This window comes from Indicator indicator, chromosome Z, assembly GCF_027791375.1.
Source record: "Indicator indicator isolate 239-I01 chromosome Z, UM_Iind_1.1, whole genome shotgun sequence".
NCBI lineage: Eukaryota > Metazoa > Chordata > Aves > Piciformes > Indicatoridae > Indicator > Indicator indicator.
Genome location: NC_072053.1, coordinates 17,135,576 through 17,160,566, shown reverse-complemented (window position 1 = coordinate 17,160,566; position 24,991 = coordinate 17,135,576). Strand labels below are relative to the sequence as shown.

General features: G+C 43.2%; 1 protein-coding gene across 6 annotated transcripts in view; it reads right to left on the bottom strand.

Moving 5' to 3' along the window:
• TPGS2 (tubulin polyglutamylase complex subunit 2) overlaps nucleotides 1-24,991 on the bottom strand; it is a 29,920-nt gene that overhangs the window by 3,469 nt on the left and 1,460 nt on the right. The window contains exons 2-6 of one of the 6 annotated variants that reach the window (XM_054397320.1): nucleotides 18,180-18,259; nucleotides 6,417-6,504; nucleotides 3,635-3,784; nucleotides 2,151-2,264; nucleotides 546-706 (exon numbers count right to left, since the gene is read on the bottom strand). In XM_054397320.1, the coding sequence (XP_054253295.1) occupies nucleotides 546-706; nucleotides 2,151-2,264; nucleotides 3,635-3,784; nucleotides 6,417-6,504; nucleotides 18,180-18,259 (593 nt within the window). Of the gene's footprint in view, nucleotides 1-545; nucleotides 707-2,135; nucleotides 2,265-3,634; nucleotides 3,785-6,416; nucleotides 6,505-18,179; nucleotides 18,260-24,991 lie in introns of all 6 variants that reach the window. The other 5 variants (XM_054397319.1, XM_054397322.1, XM_054397323.1 and 2 more) reach the window with 5 other exon arrangements.

Genomic DNA, 24,991 nt, shown 5'->3' with positions numbered 1-24,991 from the left:
CTGATGGCATTGATATTGTCCCTTTTTGAGCATCATTTTTATGACTAAGGAGGATGCAAAGGAATTAATACTCTTAACAAGGCTCAAGCTCATAGTCTTTCTCAGGGCTTCTGTCTAATGTGTACCTGGACTTTACACCCGGAGAACTCTTGTTCAGTGCTAAGCCTAGAAAACTGATTTGGACAAAACTTTCACAGCTCTGGGCTTGAATGGCTCTACATCTTCTCACTTGCCAGCAGTCATGGAAGTGAAGGTTTGCTTCAGGATCAAGAAAGCAAAGAAATAATTGGTATTCCACCACCTGCTACTACAGGCCAAAGGGAGAGACCAACTCAGGTGAGAAAAGAAGGGTTAACACAATGTTAGTTAATTCACTAACCTAAACAAATGACTGTTAATACCCTAGAGAGGAAGGACTCTGGTTCCTTCCATGGCTTAACAGGGAGGCTCACCTGAACCTATACAATGCTTGTCAAAACACGAGAAGATGTTTTTCCAATCTATACTTATGTAAAATATTGGTGAGCTGGATCTGGCTGTCCTACCTTGGCTTGTGGGCTGACCCCATAGCTGGTGAAGGCATACTGCCACTGTGGGAGGCCCAGGTGGGTAATCAGCAAGCGGTAGTAGGCTGTGAAGGTTTTGGTGAGGAAATGCCAATACAGAGCTCTGTCCAGGAACCATATCTCTGTGTCTGGGGAGACAACTAGAACAAAACAAACACAAATTACACTGGTGATAAGACCAACCCCTGGCCATTGTCAGGTGGGAGGCACAACATACTTATCAGAAAGGCCGCAGCATCCTTGACTAACACAGATGCTTATTCAGAAGCAATATGGTTTAATGATTAGAGCACTGTGACCAAAAACGACTTGGGTCTACTCCCAGCCTTACTAAAATACTTTTGCAATTATCTCTATGCTCACTTTCTCCACCAGAAAATGGATGAAAAATGTTTTTCCTTCCCAACCCGGGACTGATGCACTACATGGTACATGCTTGGGCATTAGCAGCTTTGTAGTCTAAGTTCAGAGTACAATTATGACAAACATTTATCTCCTCTACAAAGTAAAAACCAACTAACTCAACTGTCAGACATCTGGATTACTGACTAGAGTCCAGAGTCTGGAAGCCATGGGAGTGTGTGCTGCCAACAAAAACACATTTTGCAAAAATTTTCCACACTGATCAAGTATTTCTCTGGTGGCAACACCCTTTGTTGCATAAAAATAAGTGATTTTACTTGGGAAATTGAGAAACTGAACATTGTAAATTAAACACACTGCCTCCTGTGCTGACACCAACACCTGTAAACAGAACTCCCTCCCCTTGCCCAGGTTATTCACTGCATGTGCTGGAATTACTAACACTGGAAGGCAAGAGGTTAAGCAAGAAGTTTCTGCCTTGGGAGCTTAGTCACACCCAATGAGACACAAGATAACAACCAAAGAATTTACTTAAGAACAAGTATATCACAATTGCACTTCAGTATGATGAACAAATATGTATACACATACACTGAGTGATCTGTGCACTCTGTCAGATGACAACTACTTTACAAGTGACTCAGGTCAGTTGTTCCACTGTTTGCTGACTGGTAACGGTTTTCTGAGCATCTGTCAGAAGAAAAAGTTCAGCTCTCATTTTTCACTCTCCTAATCAAGTCTTCCTACCAAATTCTGGCCTAGTTAGCATCTGGAGGCTCTACATCATGCACAAAGTGGAAGAACCAGTCACCTAAGGACCTTTTTCACCATCTACCTGTTGTTTCTAAGAAGATTTACAGTCTTTCTCATCAAGATGTAAGGGAATTGTTCTGAGACATGCAAGTAACCAGAGATATGCCAGTGGCCAAGCTCTAGCTCTCTGTATTATTTCAACGTGTTTGTCTGTACATCACATGTGAATACTTCCCTGTTTCTATGCATGCAGAAATCACAAGTTACAACTCAGACTCCAACATTAAAAGGAGGGAAAATGTTAGCTCTAGTTAAGACTCCACATGGCTGAGCCCCTGGTTTCATTGGAGACAGGACATCCCAGTAAATGTTCATCTACAAATTGCAAAGATCAGAAACATAAGATGATTCTATGTAAGTGGCCTCCAGATACAATCCACAACAAGAGATGACTCTTTTCAGCCCTACCTGGTTTAGCTTGCTTATAAACAAGACAAACTTTCCCATTCCCATTGCATGGGTCTAATTCAAAGATAAGACTACGAGAATCAAAGTGTGGCTTCCCTGGTTTGTCTTCATTACCTGAAAACAAAACAAAAAAAGAAATATTGTCATAAAATACCTTTGAAAAACTGTCTGTGACTCAGCTGTAAAGAGTAAATCTATTTGGTGTGCTTATTAATGAATCACCCAAGGAAGAATTAAACCAAACTATTGTATTAATACCTCTTGGAAAGGATTTAGTTCTATGTGTTTGAAGAAAAAAAAAAAGAAAAAAAAGTGAGAAAATGTTAGATCTCTAGTAGGGAAAGAAACCAGAGGGTCAAAATCAGATGGCTGAAAAAAGACATCAAAGTGCCCACTTGTCTTGCCCTGACTTAAAGCAAGATCAGCTTTACAGATGTCTCTCTTGGGAAGTGTTTGTCTAATTTTTAATTAAAGTTCTCTAGTGCTGCAGATGTCACAATCTACAGGCAGTAAATGTAAATCCACCATTATCACCTAGCAGCTTTCCCCATGTGGATCCTGAATCTTCCTTGCTGCAACTGAAACTCATTACTTCTGTTCAATCAAACATCTTTTTTTCTCTTCCTCCTTTTTTTCTATGGAGAATATGGAGAACAGTTTACTCATTTTCTCTTGACAGAGAACTTTGATCAACTTGGAGACATATTTTCCTGCATACGTCCAGTGTGACATCAGCATCTTTCTGAACAGCAATGTACTCTAACTCATATTCAGATTGTGACCCACAATCACCACATAACATTTCTACAGGACCATTTTGGGATTGTGCAGCTTCAAGTTCCTGCAGAATGTAACTGAATTCTGAAGTTGCTGGGGAAGAAGAGGGATGTAAAAACCATACTCTTCAGAAGAGTTTCCATGAAAGATAGGATGAAAACTCTTGTGGGGATGTAAGTTTTTCTCATCATGTTTATAAATTCATCAGTGGCGATTTGAGTGGCTAAATGAAAGAGTAAGTTGGCCCACTCCTTTACAATGGCTAGAAGATCACAATTGCAGACAAACAGGAATGTGCAAAAAGAAACTTCCAGCCACGCTTAGAAGCTGTAAGAGCTATAGAGATTCAGAGATAAGACTGAAATCAAATAGCAATTTTTAAGGAGTTACCATGACACTTAGCTCTGTTCTTATCTTAATTCTTCCAGTCTAACAAGACTGGAGAACTCTGAGAAAAGGAGTGGGCTTTTAAAATTCTTTTTCACTCCAAACTGCAGGATGCCCAGCATTTTTAGGCAGTCTGGAAACACACACTTTTCAGATTCACAGCATACAGATCTTCCTGTTAAGGCTATAGCAGATCCACCCCAGGAGACAAAGAGAATCCCACCTACTTGGAATTACCTTTTCTGTTCTATATCCATGTGCTTAAACCCTAACATTATCCTAACAGAGATAAAAGGATGAGACAGGACATATTTTCTAGCCTGCTAACAGGGCCTTACCTTCCTCATCTGTGTCATCTTCCAGGTCAGCGAGAGTTGGTGCATTAGGCAGAGTGTACATAGAGGAACCCCCAAGTCGACACAGGTTTGCAATACTATTAATCACCATGGAGCCCAGTGGCATGGGGTTATCTGCAGTAAGACTGATCATTAATCATATACAGGGTCAAGAAAACATAGAAGGTTTTTCTTTTCCTCCATACATCAACTCAAACTCTTTTAAAATACAGAGTGGAGAAAGAGATGGGTGTACCCAGCAGGCCTCAACATTTACCCAAGTCAGGCTACATATGATGAAAAATTAGGCTTTTTCAAACACAGAGACACACTCACATGTGATGTGACACCACTTAAAAGCCCTGCAGGTATGAGAACTACACTGCTAGCTAAGCTATGCTGCAGCTGTTTGTCCAGCCCTGTGAAACTGCCTATTTGAAGTCCTGCCTAGCTACAGCTACTTCCTCATATCTCTTGTCCCGGCTGCTGCCCTTGGATACAAAAAAAACTCCGCACCCCTTCCTAGCTTACAAGGCAGCTTGTCCTCCACCTCACATATCTGCTCAGGGTGCCTCCTTTTTTTTTCCACTTTGTCACAGGATGTTATTAGTGTGTCAGTATGTGGGTGTTCCTGTATTACAGTATCACAGTACATTAGAGGTTGGAAGGGACCTCAAGAGATTATCAAGTCCACCTCTCCTGCCAAAGAAGGATCACTTAGGGTAGTCTGCACAGAAATGCATCCAGGTGGGTTTTGAGAGTCTCCAGAAAAGGAAACTCCACAACCCCTCTGGGCAGCCTGTTCCAGTGCTCTGTCACCCTCACTGTAAAGAAGTTTCTCCTCATGTTGAGATGAAATCTTCTATGTTCAAATATGAACCCATTGTTCCTTGTCCTATCACTGTGCACCACCGAAAAGAGCCTGGCCCCCTCCACTTGACACCCACCCCTCAGATATGAATAGACATTCATGAGATCTCCTCTCAGTCTTCTCAAGACTTATCAGCCCCAGGTCTCTCAGTCTCTCTTCATAGGGGAGATGCTCAAGTCCCCTATTCATCCTTGTGACTCTCATCAGATTCTCTCCAGCACGTTCCTGTCTCTCTTGAACTGGGGAGCCCAAAACTGGACACAGTATTCCAGGTGTGGTCTCACCAGGGCCGAGTAGAGGGGTAGAACTTTGCTAGACCTGCTGGACACACTTTTCTTGATGCACCCCAGGATCCCATTGGCTCTCTTGGACACAAGGACACATTGTTGTTCCATGGAGAACTTGCTGTCCACTAGGACTCCACAGTCTTTCTCTGTGGAGCTGCTTTCCAGCAGGGCAGCCCCTAATCTGCACTGGTGCCTGTTGTTATTTCCCCCCAGATGTAGGATATTGCACTTGTCCTTATTGAACTTCATGAGGTTTGCCTGCACCCAGCTCTCCAGCCTGTCCAGGTCACATTGGATGCCTGCATAGCCTGACAGGTGCAAGCCAACCCTCCCCAAGTTTTGTATCATCAGTGAACTTCCTGAGGGTACTCTCAATCTCCTCCTCCAGGTCATTGATAAAGACATTGAACAAAACTGGATGCAGTACCCAATCATGAACGCTTGGTAACTTGTCACATGCCTCTCTTTCTGAGGACTAGTACTTTTACCAGACATCAAGTCAACAATCACCCTTTTCAGCTATATGCCAGTGTGAAGGACTTTAGAAGGCACTACTGGATGCTTGTTCAAACAAGGCAGTTTTTGGATCTGTCTTGGTCTCTGTGCACTTGTGTGCCCTGAAAACAAGAATCTCCAACGGTCACAACACAACTAAATCTCACAGGAAACATGATGAGACTCAGTGCAGGTGCTAGAGCGTTGACACCGTTTCTGAAATGAAATTCCATGTTCTGAGAAAACACCTGTATTTGAGACTTATCTCCTGAAGTGAGCGGTGTCCACAGCCCAGTTTGACAACCTCCTTTGAAGGCAGCTAGAGCCAGGATAATAGTGCAGGGCTCCAGTGCAGAGTGAATGATTCCAGACAAAGAAGGACAGACAGTAAAGCTCAGTCTTGTTCTTACTTCCAACACTGACTAAAGAAATAACTCCACTGATTGGATTTTAGCTGGTGGAAAGCAGAATCAGGCTCTGACACTTACACACATCGTAATGAGAAAGAGGGATTATCAGAGGGTGACCTTTCCTACTGCTTCCTGACTGAATAATGTGCTAGATCTGCCTCTCCCTCCATGAACTGTAAAGGGAGTCTAGGTATAAGATTTAAACCACATGCCTAAATCTGAGTGTCAACAAATGGCCTGTGTATTGCAGAATGGAATTTATATCATGAAGACTTGTTTGGTTTGTAGCCAGTGTTCAGTGCGTGCATCTCTTCTGTAACACACACAAACAATAGGTTTTGCCCTGTTCATCACAAAGGGATGTCTGATGTGCAGTTGTATTTTTTCCCTCAACAGGACAACTCTAAAATTCTATGATCTTAGGCAGAACTGCATTCATTTATTAATTTAGAGATCAGTTTTCTGTGGTCACCTGATCAAGCTGCCTAGCAGAAATAAACTACATTTTTTTTGTGAGTTAAGGAATTGTGCAGACTTTTCACTCAAAATGATTTGATGCATATACTTTTGCTCAGACTAACGGAGAACACTGAAAAATGTGTATTGACTGTGCAGAAAGTAAATTTGAGATTTAAAAATTCTGCAAAGGAAAGACTAGGTGCAGTGAAACGAATGTATTGGTGGATAAGAATGCATGGACTCACCATTAGTCTTCACACTCCAGCTCATCTGGAAGCCATTGGTCATTAGATAGAAGTTCTTTAAATCTTCTGGCAATATACAGGAGTTTTTCTGCAAATACAGTCAAAGTGTTACAGAAAAATGCAGAACATGCCTATAGCCCAAAGAATGATTCAGTGTTGGTATAGAAATGTTTTCCACCAAAAGTTTCGCTCAACTCAAAGATGAGTCAAATATCTCATCCTAAAACTGAAAACTAAGACAAAACGGAATATTTCTTGTATCTGTGCTACTGTATTAACAAGGATGACTTGAGAAAGCTTCACGAAAAGTCATCAAAAGATTATTAAAGGACTGTTCTGCAAATGAGATGATGCATGATCTTTTGAACCTTCACAGCCTCTACAAGACGACATATGTAAAAGAGAATTGGTATTTTCATATATACTGCTTTCAAGAGTAGAGTTTTGCTTTAAGTGAAATCACACTACACCTACCTGTTCCAGTAAAGCATGTATAATATTAGCACAAGGACTCTCTTCATGGAATGCAGTGGGTTGGAAGGGACCTCTAAAGGTCATCTAGTCCAACCCTCATGCAGTGAGCAGGGACATCTTGTTAAAATCAGGTTGCTCGGAGTCCCAACAAGCCTGACCTTGAAAGTCTCCAGGATGGGGCAACCTGTTACAGTGTTCCATCTCTCTCACAGTAAAGAACTTCTTCCTAATATGTAATCTAAATCTACCCTTCTCTAGTTTAAAACTATTGCCCCTTGTCTTTGTGCTACAAGCCCTTGCTGAACAAGTCCCCTTCAGGTACTGGAAGGCCTCTGTAAGATCTTCCCATAACCTTCTCTTCTCCAGGCTGAACAATACCAGCTCTCTCAGCCTGTCTTTGTGGGAGAGGTGTTCCAGCCCTCTTACCACCTTTGTTTCTCTCCTCTGTACCCTCACCATCAGAGTCCATATATTCTGTCATGATCTGGTCATCCTGTACTGACCCTGGTCAGCAGGGGGTGGGGTGGGGTCATGCTTAGGTTCAAGTAATTCCTTTGGAGTAAATAAAGGTGAAATGACACCAGCTAATGAACTGAGTTTATTAGATTGGACCGAAACAGAGGGAAAATGGAAAGGAAAACCAGTGGAAAAAATATGTAGCAAAGAGAAGGGATTTCACCATTTCCCTAGCTTGAAACGGTGGCATTGCGGCAGGCACAGTTCCATGTTTCTTGGCAGCAGATGCACACACTGTGAGGAGCAGCAGTGGGGAAGGGAGGCCTGTGCCATGTGGTCTTCTCCAGGCTGCAGGCAGTGTAAAGTGGGGCTGTGCTACCTGGCTTTTCCCCATGACGCAGGCAGTGGTGGGAATGGAGCAGTGTGGGGCTGGCAATACAGGCTGCCTGCCAGTCCTCTCAGCACACAGGCAGCAGTGGGAATGGAGCAGCCCAGGCTGGATCACGCAGAGTGGAGCGGAGGGGTGGGAACAGAGTGGTGTGGCTCCCTCTACCCCTGATCCCTCGAGCCTCCCCGGCAGGAGGGTTTCCTCCCACCCCTCCCACGGCAGGCGCAGGGGAGGGCAGTGCCCATACTTGCCCTTCAGTGGCGCTGTTTGAGACAACCAAAACACTTGGGGTCTCACACGTTCTTGTATTGAAGGTCCCATAGCTGGACACAGTACACCAGGTGGAGTTTCAGCACAGTGGAGTAGAGTGGCAGAATCACTTTTCTTGATCTGCTGGCAATGCTTCTTTTGACGCAGTCCAGTATGTGATTGGCGTTGTGGGCTGCACAAGCATGTTGTTGGCTCATGTCCAGCTTCTCATCCACCAGTACCCTCGAGTCCTTTTCCACAAGGCACTCTCAGTCACGTCATCCTCCAGCCTGTATTGATAATGAGGATTGTCCCAACCCAGATGCAGGACTTTGAACTTGGCCTTGTTGAACCTCATGAGGTTCACAGAGGCCCACTTCTCCAGCTTGTCTGTGTCTCTCTGGATGATATCCTCTGCCTCTGGCATATTGACTGCACCACTCAGATTGGAGTCATCTGCAAAATTGTTGAGGGTGCACTGGATCCCACTGTTTATATTGATGAAGATAGTAAACAGTACTGATCTCATATGGACCTCTGAGGGACACTTGTCAACTGTCTCCACCTGCACATTGGGCCATTGACTACCCTATGAAAGCAACCACCAAGCCAATTCTTTATCCGCCAAACAGTCCACCCATTGAATTCACATCTTCCCAACTCAGAGAGAAGGATGTTGTGGGGAACTGTGTAAAAACCTCACAGAAGTCCAGATAGATGATATCCATTGCCCTTCCCTTGTTCACTGACGTAGTCACTCCATTGCAGAAAGCCATTAGCTTGGTCAGTCAAGATTTGCCCTTAGTAAAGCCATCAACCACCTCCCTGTCCTCCATATGTCTCATCAGAGCTTCTAGGGGGATCTGTTCCATAATCTTCTCAGGCACAGAGGTGAGACTGGCAGTCTGTCAGTTCCTTGGGTCCTCCTTTCTCCCCTTGTTAAAAATGGGTCTAATTTTTACCTTCTTCCAGTCTCCACAGATATCAACTGACTGCCAGGACTTTTCAAACATCATGGAGAGTGGCTTTGGAACTATCAGCCAATTCCTTTAGGACTCTGGAATGCATCTGGGTCCCACAGAACTGTGTATGTTCAGGTTCCTCAGGTGCTCGTTGATGCTGTCTTCACTTACAGTGGAAAGGACTTTGTCTCCCTGGTCCCCATTTTGTGGAGCTTTCATCTGAAGGATTTCTGTTCCAAGTAGGTGACAGAACCATAGACTCACTAGCTGCACATAATCAAGCAGGGTTGATGTTTCACTTGACAAACAGTATATGTGCAAATACACCTAGAGTCAGCTTCACAAACCTGCTGATCTGGCATCATCCCACCAAACTTCAGTGCCTTGGCTGGGGCTCCTAAGCCGCCTTCCTTCTGAGCCAACTGTGAACCAAGAGACCCCAGTGAGCTGCTGAGAATGCTTCTAAGAACCAGGACTGTTCTCCTATACTTGGTTGTGGAAGAAGCCTTTCTTAACTTAGGCTCTTCAGCTAAGCAACAAGTATGTGGATTGAGGGATAAAAGCTTGATCCTCAGAACAACAAGAAGCCCAAAGGGAGTTACAGGCATTGTTCCTACTGACAGGACTGGCTGCACACCAGTGACTTTCTGTTCCTGTTGATGTGCCACAAGCACTAAATGAAAGAGTACAGAATTCTTTCAGTTTTAAGAAGGCAAGCAACACACAGGACTAAAAAAGTTACCTGCTGTCTTGTTGGCAATTGTTTCAGAAAAAAACAGATTAAGAATGACTGAAGTGAGCTTGCATTTAAAGTATTGTCAATTTAAGACTCCAAAAGAATCAGTCTCCAAAATTCAGGATAATCTCTGATTATAGAGGTTTCTCTCTGCTGACTTGTCCACAGGCTGCACCACTCTACTTGTGAAAAATTTCTTCTAATTGCAGTCTGAATATCCACACTGCCACTTACAGTCATTCTCCCTTTTAAGTCGCCTGTGGTTTTAAAACTGCTCAGGAACAAAGACATAAAGAAGCTTTGTCATTAGACCATCAGGATAGATATCTTCTTTAAAATGTTTATCTGTCACCTGTTTACAATCACAGGACTCTGGTAGTTGCATTTTGCAGGAAAAATGGGCAAATAATGTGAGATTTGCAATACAGCATGTCTGGTAGTTCAAGTACTTTTGTGACAGGATTTTCAGCCTTCTCTAAAAAAGTTGTATTTCTTTCATTCAGCCAGGTTTAAAGCCATGCTGTTGGGCATGGCCTGCTCTTTGTGAAGTGGGTTTGACACTCAAAGACACTCAAACCAAGAAAAGATAAGCGTTAGGAACTTTAAGAACTTTTATAGATCAATAGTATTGTCTCTTATATACAGGCCTATCCTGCCAAAGATCAAGATGCTATTCAGATAGGTAGTCACAGCCTGGCCTCAGAGGCCTGAGCAGGTTTTGGAGCAGATCAGGAATTGCTTTGGAGAAAGCAGAGGAGTCAGATGTTAATAACTCCTGAGCTATTACCTAGTGCCTCTGCTAGGACTACTTCCCCACAGCTACTAGAAAACGTAACTTTCAAAGTCTTCTAAAATAGAGAAAGACTATTCTGGGAACCAGTAGCTGTGGAAAAGAAATGTGCACAGACAGTTCATGTAGCTCTGCTTCACCTGGGGCATGAAGTAGTAACGTCTCAAGAGATGCTGATTGGATTTTTCCCCATGCCTGCAACTTGTGCATATCCAGTTATCTTCCCTGATATTGCTTCAATGCATCTATCTAGCAGAATATACTTGCCAGCTATATATCCAGCTGCACTGCTGGCCTCTAGTTATCAGTGGCTGGCACAAGCAAGAGACTGTGCTCTCCTGGTCCTGCCCACATCACCTCGCTCCCTGGACCAGGACAGCCCTTCTGCACGTTGCAGTTGTATTCACAGTCCCATTCTTTGAGTTGTTACAGTCTCTGTCCCTTAAACTGTGGCATACACAGTGTGCAGGACCCTCTACCCCATCCACAACCTTCCCTCATGCCTGTTAACTCACTTTCTAAATGTATTCATTTATGCCAACAGACTGCGAGTGGCAAGTCTCAGATATTAATGACCCAGAGCAGGTCACTTCAGTTGCCCTGTCATTAGCCTGAGAGCACAGTGTTTTCCTAACTCAGGTAAGGAAAAATCTTTAGATGCAAGAGGTATTAAAAGTAGAGAGTGTGATATTGTAGAAGCTTTATTTTGAGAAGAGTTTATTGTCCTTTGATAAGAGCCTGCTGATAGCTGAGGCCCTGGTGGTACATTTCAGATTACTAAACCACATGGACATATCTGAAGTTCTTCAAATGCCTTTTAGAGATACACCTTCTTCCATGGGTTCTTCTCGGTCCTAAATAGTTGTAATTTCACTTTCATCACTTCCAGTTTTAAAATGCAGCCGTAAGCACAGTGACTAGGTTAAAAATTATGAAGAAGGAAAGCATACAGACCTGCTACAAAGCTTCAAGAGTACAAATGTTTACACAGCACTTTCAGTCCATTTCAGATCCCCCAATTTTAACTAACCTACCCCAGCAGTAAACATACATATGGCAAACATCTCACTTGTCTTCAGTGCGTGTTCTCCTCTAAGTAGCAAAAGTATATCCACTGGGATAACAAAATCCAAGATTTAAAATATTTCACTGTAGAATGCAGTTAAATACTATTACAAACTGAGCACAGCCCAATTTAACAAACACAGCTGGTTAAGACAAGGAAAAAAAAAATCACATCTTAATAGACTTTCTGCTTTGAATTGTCCTTTTCTCAAAAGAAAGATTAATTTGTGCATGTTTCTCCAAGTGCCTGCCCTCCCCACTTTACTTTAGGATTCTCTTACCTAGGCCTCTTTGCATAACTTCCCAAATGATGGTACAAAATACATGGGTGGAAAACGACATACCAGAGCAGATCTGGAGTCTAAAAGAAAATATCGCTATAAAGAAAGCTTTTCTAGTAACCACTTTTCCTGTGTGAAGGAAAGGATTGATTTATTCATCACATTATGTTTAGCCATACAATGCTATGATGTTGATACAACAGTCTTCTGGTGGCCAAGTCAGAGAAACATGTCACTACTTCATGTTAAAAATGGCTTAAGCTCTGTATTCCTCCTGCTTAGTTGGTGGTTTCCAGTGTTGTGATCTTCAGACCCATAAAATACAACATTTGTAATAACATGCCAGGAGTGGCTTAACCACAGTCCTGGCAAACAGCTGTTTTCACTCCAGCTATTTGGTTACACTCATTAGCTCATAGAACAAAACATCCCAAGCACCCAGTATGGTGTGTGAGGATCTGTTTCTTTTATTTAACATCCATAATACCCGCAAGTAATCTCTTAAGAAAGCACAGTCCACTGAGGATAGAGAAGAACATTAGAACCAGGATAGTTTTGCAGCCAAGACCTGATCAGCCCTGGATCAAGAGCTAAAACACTGACATGTGGCAACTCGAAGCACTGTTGAAACACTGCCTCCCAAACATCCTAAGAAACAGACAGCAATCAAAATATATTATTATTTTTATCCAGCTTCTGGGGAGAGAAGGCAAGGGTTTATGTCACTTCTCAGGGCTTCCAAGTAGCAAAGCCACTTTTAGTCTCAGTAATGTGATACGGTTTCATGACTGGTCTGCCCTGCCCTAGCTGCCAGTGAATGTAGATGTCAATTTATGTAACACATTGAGATATTCTTGTTGCAGCTTTTATAAATCTGAATTGTACAAAGTTCACAGGAGATCCCTTGCTTGGATTTGCTGCCCTGAACGGCACAGGGCTGGAGTAGACCTGATCCTTCTCTGTGGAAAATAGGATTTGAAAATTCTCTTGAGCATGGTGCTGTGTAGCTGGTTTTTAAACCATGATATTTTAAGGCACCACGGGAGGGAACAGTGTCAGAAACATTATTTACCTTGCAAAAGTCCTCCAGCCTCTCCCCTCACAGAATCACAGAATTATTGAGGCTGGAACAGACCTCTGAGATCAAGTCCAGTCTGTGACCCAACACCACCACACTGACTACACTATGTCACTAAGTGTCACATCAAATCTTGCCTTAAACGCCTCCTGGGATGATGACTCCACCACCTCCCCGGGCAGTCCATTCCAGTGTCTAATTACCCTTTCCATGAGGAAGTGCTTCCTAACATCCAACTAAACATGTACAGCCCAATTTAAGAATCACAGCTGATGGAGACAGAAAAAAAAAAAAAGGTATCTTGCCAGCATTATTAGAATGTAATTTTAATAATTTATCACTTAAAAAATGTTTACTTTTTTTTTTAAGAGCTTCTGATTACCACAGATACCTTTCCATTAGAAAACTGAAATAGGAGTGGAAAAAATGCATCTAGAAAAAAAGGTTTAAAAAATATCTGAAGAATAAAGCTTTTATTTGGTGAGTGTTAATGAAAAAACACCCTTTCTTGGGATAAAGAATGTAATTTCAGGAATAGTTTGACCAGCTTTCCCCACATCATATAAAATGCCCCGCAAATGTTTTCACAAAGACATAGAAAGGAGTTAAAGACACAAGTTGTGACAAGAATATGTGCGTAAGTATTGCCACCTAGTGCCTATGAAGAAAAACAATAACCAGTGACAAAAGTGGCTTTTGAGTGCATATAAACTTGTATTTGAATTCAGGCAGGATGAGGTTGAAGAGAACCGAGGTATAAGTTCATCCTGGAAAAGCCTTGTGAGGTGCTTAATGCTTTGCACTCAATCAGCACCGCAGAAGATAAGAAAATTGTGTAGTATTTTATAGACTTCATACCCAAAGCTCAAGTAAAACAAGTAATATTTTAATCTGAGACAGGAAATTGCAGGTTTTGCCAATGCAAGTGGAACCAAACGCAAATAAACAGATGGTGTAGTTCTTCACCATTAGCAGTCCAGCTCAATTTTATCTGCTTATTTTTCACCATTTACTTCCACGATTAACTTAGTCCATCTCTGGGGATTGGGGGAGCTCAACTTTTGTTCTGACATCTTGGAATGAAGTGCTTTGGCTGCAGCAAACTTTGGCTTTTGAAGAATAACTCAGCTTTAAATAAATCTAATATAGTTTTGTGTCGGTGTGAGCTGAAATTCCCCCCCCACCAACAATAACCAGGCTAGCCCAGTCTGGAAGCAAATGAAGGCTGTATTTACAAGCAGAGTCTAAAATCTACGATGAAATGCAATGAATATGTACAAATATACAAAATTCACAACATTTACAAATATATACAATCAACAGAAAAGCACAACCAATCTCCCTTTGCTTCCCCCCAAGGGGACCCTCCCAAAGGGGCCTCTCTCTCTCCCAGCAGCTTCCCCCCAGACCCCCCTGAACAGAGAAGCAGAGTTAGTTAAGCAGAAAGTTGTTAACTTAGATGCCAAGGTCAGTGTGTTATCTTCAGCCAGAAGAGAAGAAGAAACAGCAGCCAGACAGCCCAGCAGCTGCCCCCACTGCAGAATGTGCAGAGTGCCCACTTTGTTTTGGGTAATAGTTCTTAAACATTTCTATCTATCCAATGGAAGTGTTTAGAACAATCAGTATTTTGCTTTCTTACACCCAATAGTGACTTATTTATACTCTTTCACTTTCTCTGTTCTGAACTTTGCAAGGAAAAAATTAAAAAGACAGTTTCAAACCATCACAAGTTTGGAGGAGTACTGGCACCTAAAAAAGAGAGCAATATCATACTCAGGAGAATTAGTATTCTCCATTCCATAGAAGGATCTCTTTGCTCCCAGACACGAGCTGGCTTCCAGTCAGGGTGGCTCTGCTCCTTCATCCAGGTTGTTAATGAAAATGTTGAACAAGAATGGACCCAGGACTCACCTCTGGGGTATACCATGAGCCACAGGCCTCCAACCAGACCCTGTACCACTGACCACAAGCCCCTGGCCTCTGTCATTCAGCCAGTTCTCAATCCGCCTCACTGACCACTCATCTAACACACACTTCCTGAGCTTCCCTAAGAGGGAAGCTTCTGTTACAGGAAACAGAATCAAAAGCTTTGCCAAAGTCAAGGCAGACAACATCCACTGTTCTCCTCTCATCTACCCATTTGATCACACCATCATGGAAGGCTATCAGATTGGTCAAGCATGACTTCCTCTTTGTGAATCCATGCTGACTACCCATTATAATTCTCTTTTCTTCATGTGCTCAGAGATGACCTCCAGAATGGGCTGTTCCATCAACTTTCCATGGATGTAGTTGAGTCTGACTGGCCTGTAGTTTCCTGGGTTCTCCCTCTTTCCATTTTTGAAGATGGGAGTGACACTGCTTTCCTCCAGACCTCAGGCACTTGTCCTGTTCTCCATGACTTTCAAAAATGATGGAGAATGCCTTAGCAATAACCTCAGTCAGCTCCCTCAGCACTTGTGGGTGCCTCCCATCAGGGCCCATGGATTTGTGGGTGTCCAGCTTGTCTATATGAACTCTAACCCAGTCCACCTTGTCTAAGGGAGAATCTTCCTTCCTCCAGACATCTCTCTTACCACCAGGGACTAGGTTTCCTGAGAACTGGACTTAGCAGTAAAGGCTGAGGCAAAGGCGGCATTCAGTAACTCTTCCTTCTCTGTATCCCTCTGTCACTAGGTCACCCACCTCACTCAGCAGCAGCCCCATGTTTTGCCTGGTGTTCATTTTCCCCCTGATATGTCTGAAGAAGCCCTTCAAATAACTGGAACGATCTGGATAGTTTAGTGGCATTTTCCATGTTGAGACCTTTATCTTTAATGGCCATGAATAATAAAGAGCTTCTTCATTTTGCTTGAAAGGGAGCTGAAAAATGTTTTCAGACCTGAGGTACAATAATGTTTGCTGTCCACTGAGTCATGACTATTGCTGCCTACTACAGTTATGTGATTTCTTCTTAGAGCTGCTATACAGAATATATGCACACTGATGAAGTGTCGCAAAGAAAGCAGGTACATGTGATAGCCTAAAAGACAGAGCAATAATAAAAAAAACCCCATCCAAACATCTTAATAGATTCATAGAATTGCTTTGGGTGGAAAAGACCTCTAAGGTCATTGAGTCCAACAGTCAACACAATCATGGACATTAAACTATGTCCCGAAATGCCATGTCTACGCATTCTCTTGAGAACCTTCAGAGACTGTGACTCCGACACCTGCCTGGGGAGAATATTCCAATGCCTGACCACTCTTTCATTAAAGAAATGTTTCTTCTAATATCCAAACTAAACCTTTCCTGGTGCAAATTGAGGCCATTTCCTCTCACCCTACCCCTTGTTACTAGGGACAAGAGAGTGACACCCATTTCACTACAACTTCCTTGCAAGTATTTATAGAGAGCAGTGAAGTCTCCCCTCAGCCTCATCTCCAGACTAAACAATCCCAATTCCATCAGCCACTTCTCATAAGACTTGTTCTTCAAGCCCTTCACTAGCTTCATTCCCCTTTTCCACGCATACTACAGCAATTCAATGTCCCTCTTGTAGTGAAGGGCTCAAAACTGAACACAATATTCGAGACGTGGTCTCATCAGTGCTGACTACAGGGCCACGATCTCTTCCATACTCCTATTTGCCACACTGTTCCTAATACAGACCAGGATGCTCTTGGCCTTCTTGGCTACCTTGGCACACTGCTGGTTCATGTTCAGCTGCTGTCAACAGGCATCTCCAGGTCCTTTTCTACTGGGCAGATTGCCAGCCATTCTTCCTGAAGTCTGTAGCATTGCCTGGGGTTGTTGTGACCCAGGCACAGAACCTGGCCCTTGGCCTTCTTAAACCTCATACAATAGACCTTGGTCCATCAATCCAGCCTGTCCAAATCCCTCTGCAGAGACTTCCTACCCTCAGGCAGGTAAAAATTCCACCCAAATTGGTGTCATCTGCAAACACACTGACAGTGCACTCAATGCCCTCATCCTGATCATTGATAAAGATGTTAAACAGGACAGGTCCCAGTACTGAGCCCTGGGGAACTCCCACTTGTGACCAGCTGCCAACTAAATTTAACTCAATTCACCATCACTTTTTGGGCCTGGCTATCCAGCCAGTTTTTTACCCAGTAAATCATCCATCCATCCAAGCTGGCTGGGGTCAGAGTGGCTGGAGAGCAGCCAGGTGGAAAGGGACCTGGGGGTACTGGTTGACAGCTGCCTGAACATGAGCCAGCAGTGTGCCCAGGTGGCCAAGAGAGCCAATGGCATCCTGGCCTGCATCAGGAATAGTGTGGCCCGCAGGAGCAGGGAGGTCATTGTAGCCCTGTACACAGCACTGGTTAGGCCACACCTTGAGTACTGTGTCCAGTTCTGGGCCCCTCAGTTTAGGAAAGATGTTGAATTGCTGGAGCATGTCCAGAGAAGGGCAACGAGGCTGGGGAGAGGCCTTAAGCACAAGCCCTATGAGGAGAGGCTGAGGGAGCTGGGACTGTTTAGCCTGGAGAAGAGGAGGCTCAGGGGTGACCTCATTGCTGTCTACAACTACCTGAAGGGAGGTTGTAGCCAGGAGGGGTTTGGTCTCTTCTCCCAGGCAACCAGCACCAGAACAAGAGGACACAGTTTCAAGCTGCGCCAGGGGAGGTTTAGGCTGGAGGTGAGGAGAAAGTTCTTCACAGAGAGAGTGGTTGGCCATTGGAATGGGCTGCCCAGGGAGGTGGTGGAGTCACCATCCCTGGAGGTGTTCAAGAGGGGATTGGACATGGCACTTGGTGCCATGGTTTAGATAGTCATGAGGTTTAGGGTGACAGGTTGGACTCGATGATCTTTGAGGTCTCTTCCAGCCTTCTTGATTCTATGGTTCTATGATTCTATGACACTACAGAAGACAGTGAAAAAGGCTTTACTACTAAAGTCCAAGTAAAAAAAACCACAGCCTTTCCCTCATCCACTAAATGGGTCACCTTGTTCCAAAAGGGGGTGAGGTTCATCAGTCAGGACCTGCCCTTCATGATCTCATGCTGACTGGGCCCAACCACCCGGTTGCCCTACATGTGCTGCGTAACGGCACTCAAGATGACCTGCTCCATGACCTTCCCTGACACCAAGGTTAGAATATCTGTAGATGGGCAACACATTTGCTAATCTCCAGTCAGCCTATTTAGGCTGTATCTGCATCAGACTTGGTAACAGGCTGTTTCACACAAACACAAGGTATTCACTGCAACCAACATTCTCCATAGGCTGCTGTAGGTTCTGACTGATCTCAACGCAATGTTATCTTGAAAATACTCACTTGCTCCCATGAAATGATTGTATGGCGTTCAGCTGGCTCTTTTTCCACAAATGTCACCTCAGCAACTCCTGGAGAAGTCTCTAAAAGAAAAAGAGAAGTATGTTTCCAGCTGATATGAATGACATAACGCAGAGAACTTTGCAACTTCACCTGACTGACAGCTGCAAAAAAGTTGCTAATAACTGCAGGTATTGTCCTGGTAACTGACCCATCATTTTTTTTCCTGTCTGTAACTGTACTCAGCATCCTTTGGCAGGATGATCCATAGTGCTGCACAAGGAACCACTCTTGGATGTTTTTTAGAGCTGTTTATATACACATACAATACAGGGGGTGTGATCTTTTGCAGAGATTCACAGAATACATAGAAGCAATTTAACAGGGCAAAAGCAAAGGTTGGGCGTAGAAGCAAGAGCAAATAAAGAGAATGGTTCTCAACTTCCCATTAGCAGATGATGTCTGGCTGCTCCCTGGGAAGCAGAGCTTCAGTATGTGCAGTGGTTGCTTTGGAGGACAAATGTCACTAATGAATGTCCACTCTCACTTCCTTCTTTCACTCAGCTTTATATCAGAGCTTATGTCATACGGTATGGAATACCCTTTAGTCAGTTTGGGTCAGTTGGCCCAGCTGTGTTTCTTCCTAAGATCTTGCCCACCTCTCAGCCTGTTTTTGTGGGGGAGGGGAATGTGGGACAAGCACAGCCTTGGTGCTGCGTGAGCACTGCTCAGCAGCAGCTGAGACACTGGTGTGTTATCAACACCCTTCCTCTACAAAAGACAACACGAGGAAAGATGCCATGGGGAGAACTAACTCTATCCCAGACAAACCCAATACACATGGGTTCCCAGGTAAGCTCCAAAAGAATGATGAAGCTTTCTTCCTAAGCATGTTCTGTGGTTCCAGTAAGGTAGGATACTTTCAGCTTGTCACAAGATGTTGTGCAGTGTTGCAGTGGATTGCCAGCACCCATATTCCAGGAAGATGGGCACGCTTCAGTGCTGGATTTAGTGGGTTTGAGTAGACACAGAACCTTATCCAGATGCAGAAGGTATCTGCAAGAACAAACATTAATTCTCTATAACACCTGACAGGAATGCAAATTTGATACTAGCACCAAGCTCATAATTTATAAAATCATCTGAATATTTTATGGGAAAGAATGCTATATAAATGGAAGATACTAATCGACACCCAACTGAGATAGTTCCCACTGACTTCACTTTGGATCAAGTCCAAAGAATACTAACTTGTTGAGGGAGCTGCAAGCCCAACACATGGTCATGGCATAGAAGTGATCATTATTCAAGGCTTTCAAGACCAACTCTGCTGTGAAAGTACTGGCTCCTGGAGCAGTCACACATATTATAATTGCTCTTTCTCGTAAAACATATACAATGCACTAGACAGAAGAGGCAAGCTTTGCTTTTTATCTCCAGTGATGGTCTTTTAATTCTAGCAGTAGCATCGTCCTTGTCTCTTCTGCAGGTGGAAGAGCAGCACTCACTTTCACAAATTCTAAATTCACTTTAATTGGAAGTATTGACTGGTACATTGTCAGATAATTTAAGTTATAATAAGACTAATCATAGCACCAGGAAAACAAACTCCAAGTTAAATTCAGAAAAAAACAGGGAAAAAAAAGCAAAACAAAAACCCAAACGAAAATCATAGTAGGTCATCTAGGTAATTGTCTGCCCTAGGGGGAGCCCCAAACTACAGAAGGCCGATGCTTTGCCAAGTTTTACTTCTGATAGGCAGTTGCAAGGTGGAGGGACCTGTCTCTTGATCACATATAAAGCATCTGTATGTATTCTGTTTCACAAGAAGGCTGTGGAATCAATGATCAAACTGGTCTTTTCCGTTTAAGCTATACAAGGTTTATGATAATTTAAGAGATTATAGTAACAGTGTAACTGTTATTTCTATGATCAAAGAAAACACCATGGACATTTAATTAATCATGCACAATGCCTTGGCTGGGATGACAGAAGATTAAATATCCTATCAGTTAAAGATAACGTCTAGGAATGAGAGTTGCAACTTCTAAAGATATCTGAACCAAATCCAAGATCAAAAGAAAGAGAAATTCTGTCTTAAAAGCTTGAATGTTATATTACAAATATCCTGTAGGCAAACGAAGACCACGTTTAACAGATGTGTGTCAGTATGGACAGGCACTCCATTAAACGTAAATGAGGAAAAGATGCCTGATATGGGTTGCTTTTTCCTCCAGATGGAAGAAATAAAGAAGCAACTTAGGTTAGGCAAAAGATACAGCATAAAGCTTAGTAGGTTCTGGTGACTCCTCCCTGTTAACTATTCTGAATGAAGATCACAGTAAACTCTGTCCTATTTTTATGATATTTCATCTAGAAGACTCCAAAAATGCTTTGCAGTATGAATTAGAAAGAGTGAATGTAATAGTGTGACACAAAGCTGAAGCAGGAAATTGCAGCATTGTCAGTCCTTACAGTACTGAAAATACTGCCTGTAAGTTGGAGAAACTCTTAGCATCAGGTACAGTCTCCTCTAATGAAGACTGTAGATAGTGAATTATTTTCTACTCTGGGCACTCCAGAAAAGCAAACACCTCCCAGCCAGATTTAGTTGTAAGCAATCAGCTTTTCTGGAATTTGCTATTACTCACAGAACTTCTGCAAAATGAATCATAAGAGCAACAAGAAAGATGCTTATCTTTTTCCCTCAAATTGTACACAATGTTTTGAGAAATGTCACATCTCCTGTAGGGACTTCCTCAGAGAGCACAAGTTAAAAAGAAAAAAAATACAAGAACAACTCCATCTCACCTCATAAATGGAATTTGTTTAGAAGAATCTTTTTGAAAGAGTGCCATGAACATTTGTTCATTTAGGTGTTGGAAAACTGAGTCTCAAGCTCCCATATACTGTATGTGCGAAGTTTTCTTGCTCAACAGGAGTATGTTGAGTTTCATTACATGATCATTTTTATTTTCTAAAAAAAGAAATTTTCACAAACTCTAAAGTTAAAAGCCTGTTACTACTTTTATGTAGTGAAGGGCAGAAAAATATCAACTGGCTTCAAGAGACTTCCCAAAAGAAGATATAAGACAGTTGCTAGCACTGCCAACTACTGAGTAAGGCTTCTTTGTGAATGAGATTACTGAAACAATGTTACCTGAAAGAAAGTGAACAGATTGGTAATGCTTTTCAAGTAGTTCACTAATTGTAATTAATATGGGGGTACAATTTACAAGCTTTGGACTACTTCATTGGGAAAAAAATGTGAAAAATTCCCAGAAGAAGAGATGGAGAAAGGAACCACGGTAAAATGTCACCGCTACAGACTGTAGTGTGCATTGCTATATTGTGCAATACAAGTTGCTAGAGATGCAGACAGAACACAAAACCACAAACCAGGAAACACCTTCCCTGTGAAAGGGATGCTACAGGTTCAGATTGGCAAAGGTGAAGTCCATCTACAAGAAGTGCTGTCGGGAGGACCTGGGGAACTACAAAATGGTAGTCTGGCATTGGTGATGTAAACGTCATGCAGCGGATCAGCTTCAGTGCTATAAATGCAGCACATGCAGGGCAATCAGGTCATCAGGCCCAGTCAGCATGGGTTCATAAAGGGCAGGTCCTGCTTGAAGAATGTGACCTCCTTCAACAACAAGGTGACCTGCTTAGTGGATGAGGGAAAGGCTGTGGATGACTTTTTTACCTGGAATTGAGTAAAGCCTTTGACACAGTCTCCCACAGTATTCTCCTCAAGAAAATGGCTACTCAAGGTTTGGATGGGTAGATGATTTGCTGGGTACAAAAGGGGCTGGATGGCCAGGCCCAAAGAGTAGCGGTGAATGGAGTTAAATCTAGTTGGCAGCCAGTCATAAGGGGTGTTCCCCAGGGCTCCATACCAAGGTAAGTATTGTTTAACATCTTTAATAATGCTCAGGATGAAGGGATTGAGTGCACCCTTAGTGTGTTTGCAGATGACATCATTTTGGATGGGAGTGTTGACTTGGTTGAAGGTAGGAAGGTTCTGCAGATGGATTTGGACAGGCTGGATTGATGGACCAAGGTCTATTGTACAAGGTTTAAGAAGGCCAAGTGCCAGGTCCTGCACTTGGGTTGCAACAACCCCAGGCAATACCACAGGCTTCAGGAAGAATGGCTGGCAATCTGCCCAGTAGAAAAGGACCTGGAGATTCTAGTTGACAGCAGCTGAACGTGAACCAGCAATGTGCCCAAACAGCTAAGAAGGCCAACAACATCCTGGCCTATACCAGGAACAGTGCAGCAAACAGGAATAGGGAAGCGATTGTGCCCTTTGGCATTGGTGAGGCCACACCTCAAACATTGTGTTCAGTTTTGGGCCCCTCATTTACAAGGAGGACACAGATGTGCTAGAGCAGGTTCAGAGGAGGGCAATGAAGCTGGTGAAGGGCTTGGAGAACAAGTCTTATGAGGAGCAGCTGAGGGAATTTGGATTATTTAGTCTGGAGGAGATGAGGCTGAAGGGAGAATTTATCACTCCACACAACTACCTGCAAGGATCTTGTAGTGAGATGGGCATCAGCCTCTTCTCCCTAGTAACAAGGGATAGGGTGGGAGGAAATGGCTTGCATTTGCACCAGTGAAGGTTTAGATTGGATATGAGAAGAAACTTCTCCACTAAAAAGTGTTATCAAGCACTGGAATAGTCTCCTCAGGGAGGCGGTTGGTTCACCATCTCTGTAAGTGTTTAAAAAGATGAATAGATGTGGTGTTAAGGGTCACAATTTAGCACTGTGACTTGGTACAGCTAGATAATGGTTGCACTCAATGAACTTAAAGGTCTTTTCCACCCAAAGCAATTCTGTGATTCTATGTTCAATTATACCAAGGTTACTAGCTGAAACTCATTGTCCTTCAACACAGTGGATGGGTGAGGTAATTACAGCCATTAGTACTCATGGGAAGAAGTTCTGGAACTTCAATCTTCATTTTTTTTACACAAGGTTGGGGAGAGATGCATTGCTTTCCAGCCATATACATATATCAGTTTTGTGTGCCAAGGTACTACCATATCAAAGGTCTGATGCTAAAATCCTTTACATACGGAAATAATTTCACCCATTCTTGTGATTCTATAGCCATGAATAAGGTTTTGTCTTAGAAGGTTTACTTTCAGATGCTGATCTTCAGGGAACTGCAGGGATGAAAGAAAGCTCAAGATATGAGCAAAAACTGGAGATGGCAAGCAGGGCACTGTAGGAAAAGTCCCACAATATGGGAGTAACCTGCAAGAGACTGTTTAGGGGAGCTGATCCTGAGCAGATCTACAGATTAGTCTGCCAGAGCAGTACATCACACTGAACTTCCATTTGGTGTGCTCCCTGGTGACCTTATGTTGCAATACAGGTGAAAAATTATGCACAATTTTGAATAAAACACTGCCTTTTATTCCCTTTTTTTTTTTCCTAAGCTGAGAGTCTCTCTTATGTGGAACAATTCAGGATTTCTGCCATTTAATAAATGCTAGAAACAAGGTGGTGTGCGTGTGTGTGTAGAAAAAACACAGCCATATGACTGAGGTGACTAACGTTAGGCTCAGGGATAACGTTGGCTGCAATGACCATGATGCAATAGAATTTAAGATCCTCAGGGCAACTAGGAGGACATATCCCAACCTTGCAACCCTGCAGTTTAGGCATGCAGACTTTGATCGCTTCAGGGATCTGCTGGCGAAAGTACTGTGGGAAAAATCCCCAGAGGAAAGAGGGGCCCATGACAGCTGGTCAATATTCAAGGATCACCTTCTCCAGGCCCAGAAGCAAAGTATCCCCATAAAGAAGAAAGCAGGAAAGAACGCTAGATGACCTGCCTGGATGAGTAAGGAGCTCCTGGACACGCTGTCACACAAAAAGAAACTCTACAAGGAGTGGAGGAAAGGACAGCTAGAATGAGGGGCATATAAGGAAGCTGCCCGAGCAGCAAGAGACCTGGTTAGAAAAACTAAAGCTCAGTTAGAATTAAATCTAGCCAGGGAAATCAAGGTGAACAGTAAAAATTTCTACAGGTATATTAACGGTAAAAAGCAGATTAGGGAAGGTGTGGTCCCCCTCAGAAAAGAAACAGGCGAGCTGGTGACAAGTGACATGGAGAAGGCTGAGGTTCTCAATGACTTTTTTTACCTCAGTCTTCACTGACAAGGGCTCCAGCCACACTCCTGGGATTATGGAAGATAATGGCAGGAACTGGAAGAAGGAACTGCCCATGGTGAATGAAGATCAGGTTCACGACCATCTGAAGAACCTGAAAGTCCATGTTCAAAGTCTGACCTGAAAGTTCACGTCCATGGGACCCGATGAGATACCCCCACGGGTGCTGAGGAAACTGGCGAGTGAGGTTGTTAAACCCCTCTCTATTATATTCCAAAAGTCATGACAGTCTGGTGAAGTCCCCACTGATTGGAAAAGAGGAAACATAACTCCCATTTTCAAAAGGGGAAAGAAGGATGACCCAGGGAACTACAGACCAGTCAGTCTCACCCCTGTGCCCGTTAAGATCACAGAGCAGATCCTCCTGGAGGCACTGCTGAGGCAGAAGAATAATGAAGAGGTGATTTGGTATAATTAGCATGGCTTCACCAAGCGCAAATCCTGCCTGACAAACCTAGTGGCCTTCTATGACAAGGTCACAACATTAATAGATGAAGGCTGAGCAACTGATGTCATTTACCTGGACCTGAACAAAGCCTTCGACACTGTCCTGCACGACATCCTGGTCTCCAAGCTGGTAAAGTCTGGGTTTGATGGATGGACCATCCAGTGGATGGTCCTTATCCAGTG